Source organism: Rhagoletis pomonella, unplaced genomic scaffold, assembly GCF_013731165.1.
Source record: "Rhagoletis pomonella isolate Grant_MI unplaced genomic scaffold, Rhpom_1.0 Rhpom_scaffold_21504, whole genome shotgun sequence".
Classification (NCBI taxonomy): Eukaryota; Metazoa; Arthropoda; class Insecta; order Diptera; family Tephritidae; genus Rhagoletis; species Rhagoletis pomonella.
This window is the reverse complement of record NW_023480012.1, coordinates 1-2,261: the sequence shown is the minus strand read 5'-3', so window position 1 is coordinate 2,261 and position 2,261 is coordinate 1. Positions and strand designations below refer to the sequence as shown.

At 37.9% G+C, this 2,261-nt stretch overlaps 2 protein-coding genes across 3 annotated transcripts; one reads left to right on the top strand and one right to left on the bottom strand.

Moving 5' to 3' along the window:
* The first annotated feature begins 20 nt into the window (after nt 1-20).
* LOC118732513 (vacuolar protein sorting-associated protein 37C-like) lies at nt 21-1,048 on the top strand. Its single transcript, XM_036461641.1, has 3 exons — nt 21-543; nt 630-781; nt 850-1,048. The coding sequence occupies exons 1-3, from the start codon at nt 477-479 to the stop codon at nt 1,042-1,044; spliced, it is 414 nt and encodes a 137-aa protein (XP_036317534.1). The 5' UTR covers nt 21-476; the 3' UTR covers nt 1,045-1,048.
* Nucleotides 1,049-1,807: 759 nt separating this feature from the next.
* LOC118732514 (DNA-directed RNA polymerase I subunit RPA2-like) lies at nt 1,808-2,254 on the bottom strand. Of its 2 annotated transcripts, none has more exons than XM_036461643.1 (2): nt 2,004-2,254; nt 1,808-1,934 (listed from the first exon to the last, which is right to left on the bottom strand). In XM_036461643.1, the coding sequence occupies exons 1-2, from the start codon at nt 2,195-2,197 to the stop codon at nt 1,823-1,825; spliced, it is 306 nt and encodes a 101-aa protein (XP_036317536.1). In that variant the 5' UTR covers nt 2,198-2,254; the 3' UTR covers nt 1,808-1,822. The 2 variants fall into 2 exon arrangements, with proteins under 2 accessions (XP_036317536.1, XP_036317535.1); XM_036461642.1 differs by having other exon boundaries at nt 1,832-1,951.
* Between the last annotated feature and the right edge of the window lie 7 nt (nt 2,255-2,261).

Here is a 2,261-nt window from a genome sequence, read left to right as displayed (position 1 = left end):
CCACCGCACCTTTAACGAACGGTCATAATGGAAAGTTTCCCCGTTTTATTTTCCATATTATTATTAAGACTTTTCTAAGTTTTCTAATGTTTCAAAAGTCCAAATGATTTCTCTTCAACCCTTTATTTTAGTAGATTTAATAACTAATCGTATACTTTTCTTAGTACTCACCCCATTCAGATTTGGGTCGCGTTGTGCAGGCCGTTATACGCGAATATGAGCGTTTTCCGCCACCTGTAGCAAGTTCTGGCAGTCCAATCAATATTCCAACCCGTTCAGGCAATATCAACACCACAGCAACACCAACAACTGTAGCGGCGAAGTCGCTGGATAGCAGCAAGGAGAATTCACCATTGGATTCGGCAAAATCTTCTAAAACCAATGATAGTAGCTTACCAAATCTATCCACACTATCATTAGATGAGCTGAAGCAGCTGGATAGTGATCCGCAATTTTTCGATGATTTCATTGAAGAGATGTCTGTAGTGCAGCATTTGAATGAGGAGCTTGATTCGATGATCAATCAAGTAGAGATTATATCACGTAAGTGCAAGAGTAGCAAGCGGAAAAATTCGTATGGCTGTTGAACAAATTTGGATATAATATTAATTTCTATTTTATTTACGCAGGGGAAAACGAGTCCAAGGAAACACATTTGGTTGAACTAAAACGTAAATTAAGCGACGATGTCACCGCGCTTAAGCATCTCGGCGAGAAATGCGACCAGCTGAATAAAAAGTACTTAAAAAAATCGGAGGAATATGCACCGCAGCACATACGCGTGAGTGTAGCATTTTCATTTTACTTCATTCAAACAATTAGTAACGATTTTTATTTAAATTCTTAAAGGAGTTGCTACAAATTGCCGCCTCAAATGCGGACAGCGATTGTGATCGACATGTAGAGCAATTTCTCAATGGTAAAATCGATGTACAAACATTTTTAAATAATTATACGCATTCAAAGAAAGTAAGCGCCGAACGCAAAGCCAAAGAAGAGCGCTTGGGTCACCAACTTAGCGCATTGGAACGTGCCGGCATTTAAAAAATAGCTAATATTAGACCAAAATGGTATTGTAAAGTAGCTACTAGACATGGCAAGAGCGAGTAGTTTCGAAAAGTCTGGCACACTCAAGAATTTCCAAAAGAGTTTGCAGAAGCAGATACAAGCCGTGCTCAGAAATGCATCAACAAAACATCAGTCGCTTTTATTACCACGCTTTATCAACTTGTTTGTTTTTATATTATAATTGATGGATCCAATATGCGCAACCCCGGTTAAATACCGAATTGAAATTTATGCCGATTTCGTTTTTGCCAAGAAGTGCAACCTTCTCTTTGCCCTCTACGCGCAAACACTAAGAAGAGGGCGATGAGAGGGCAACATTTTTTGTAGAAAGGAAAACGACATTAGTAGCGCAAAGAGGGCCGTTCCATCAGTTGTGTTTTCGAAAAAAGGGGCTGATGCCTTGGCTTGCTGGATTTCCAAACACAGCCACATCTAGTATTTAAAGTGACTTTGGAAAGCAGTTATTAATTTTCGGAAATAGAACTTTCTGATACAACTCTTTGTCTTTTTACAAGGTGAATGAAAAAAAATTTAACTTTCAACTATGTTACCAGACATTTTTATGCGTACTTCATATCAGGAGAATAAACTAATCTCAAGTACTTTTGATATTATTTCAACATTTTTATAATTGTGCACAAATTGATATCACCAAGGTGTATTAAATACATACATACATACACATTTTGAATATCACAGCACTTTCAAAAAAATGTGAGCATCTTTGTTGTAACAACACAGCTTATACAATTACCTATACTCGTGCTCCTCTTTCTCTCCGTTGAAGGGAATTGGCAGCTTGCTTTGGCCAGTTAAGGCATGGTGTGCCCATAGTTTGCTTACCCATCTGACATTGGTACATGTTTCTGAAAATTTGTTTTAGCTAATAATGTATGTAGAGCTACTAAACTGCCAAATAGTCGTGACTGTCTTACCTTGGAGATTGATTGTAGTCTGGCATTGGGATCAAATTCGCCAAATTGCTGAGAAATTCAGTTTTAGACAATTCCATATGAGTGGTAAAGCCAGGATAGAACTCTTTTAAGTCGATTGCAATATCCATATATACTTGCTCCAGTGAGCCAATATACTCGATTTTTCCAACAGCTAAATTTCGAACTGGTCGCATAAAACGTGCGGGTCCCACAAAGAGAAATAATCCTGGAAATTGTCCTTTTGCTTTATAAGGTATG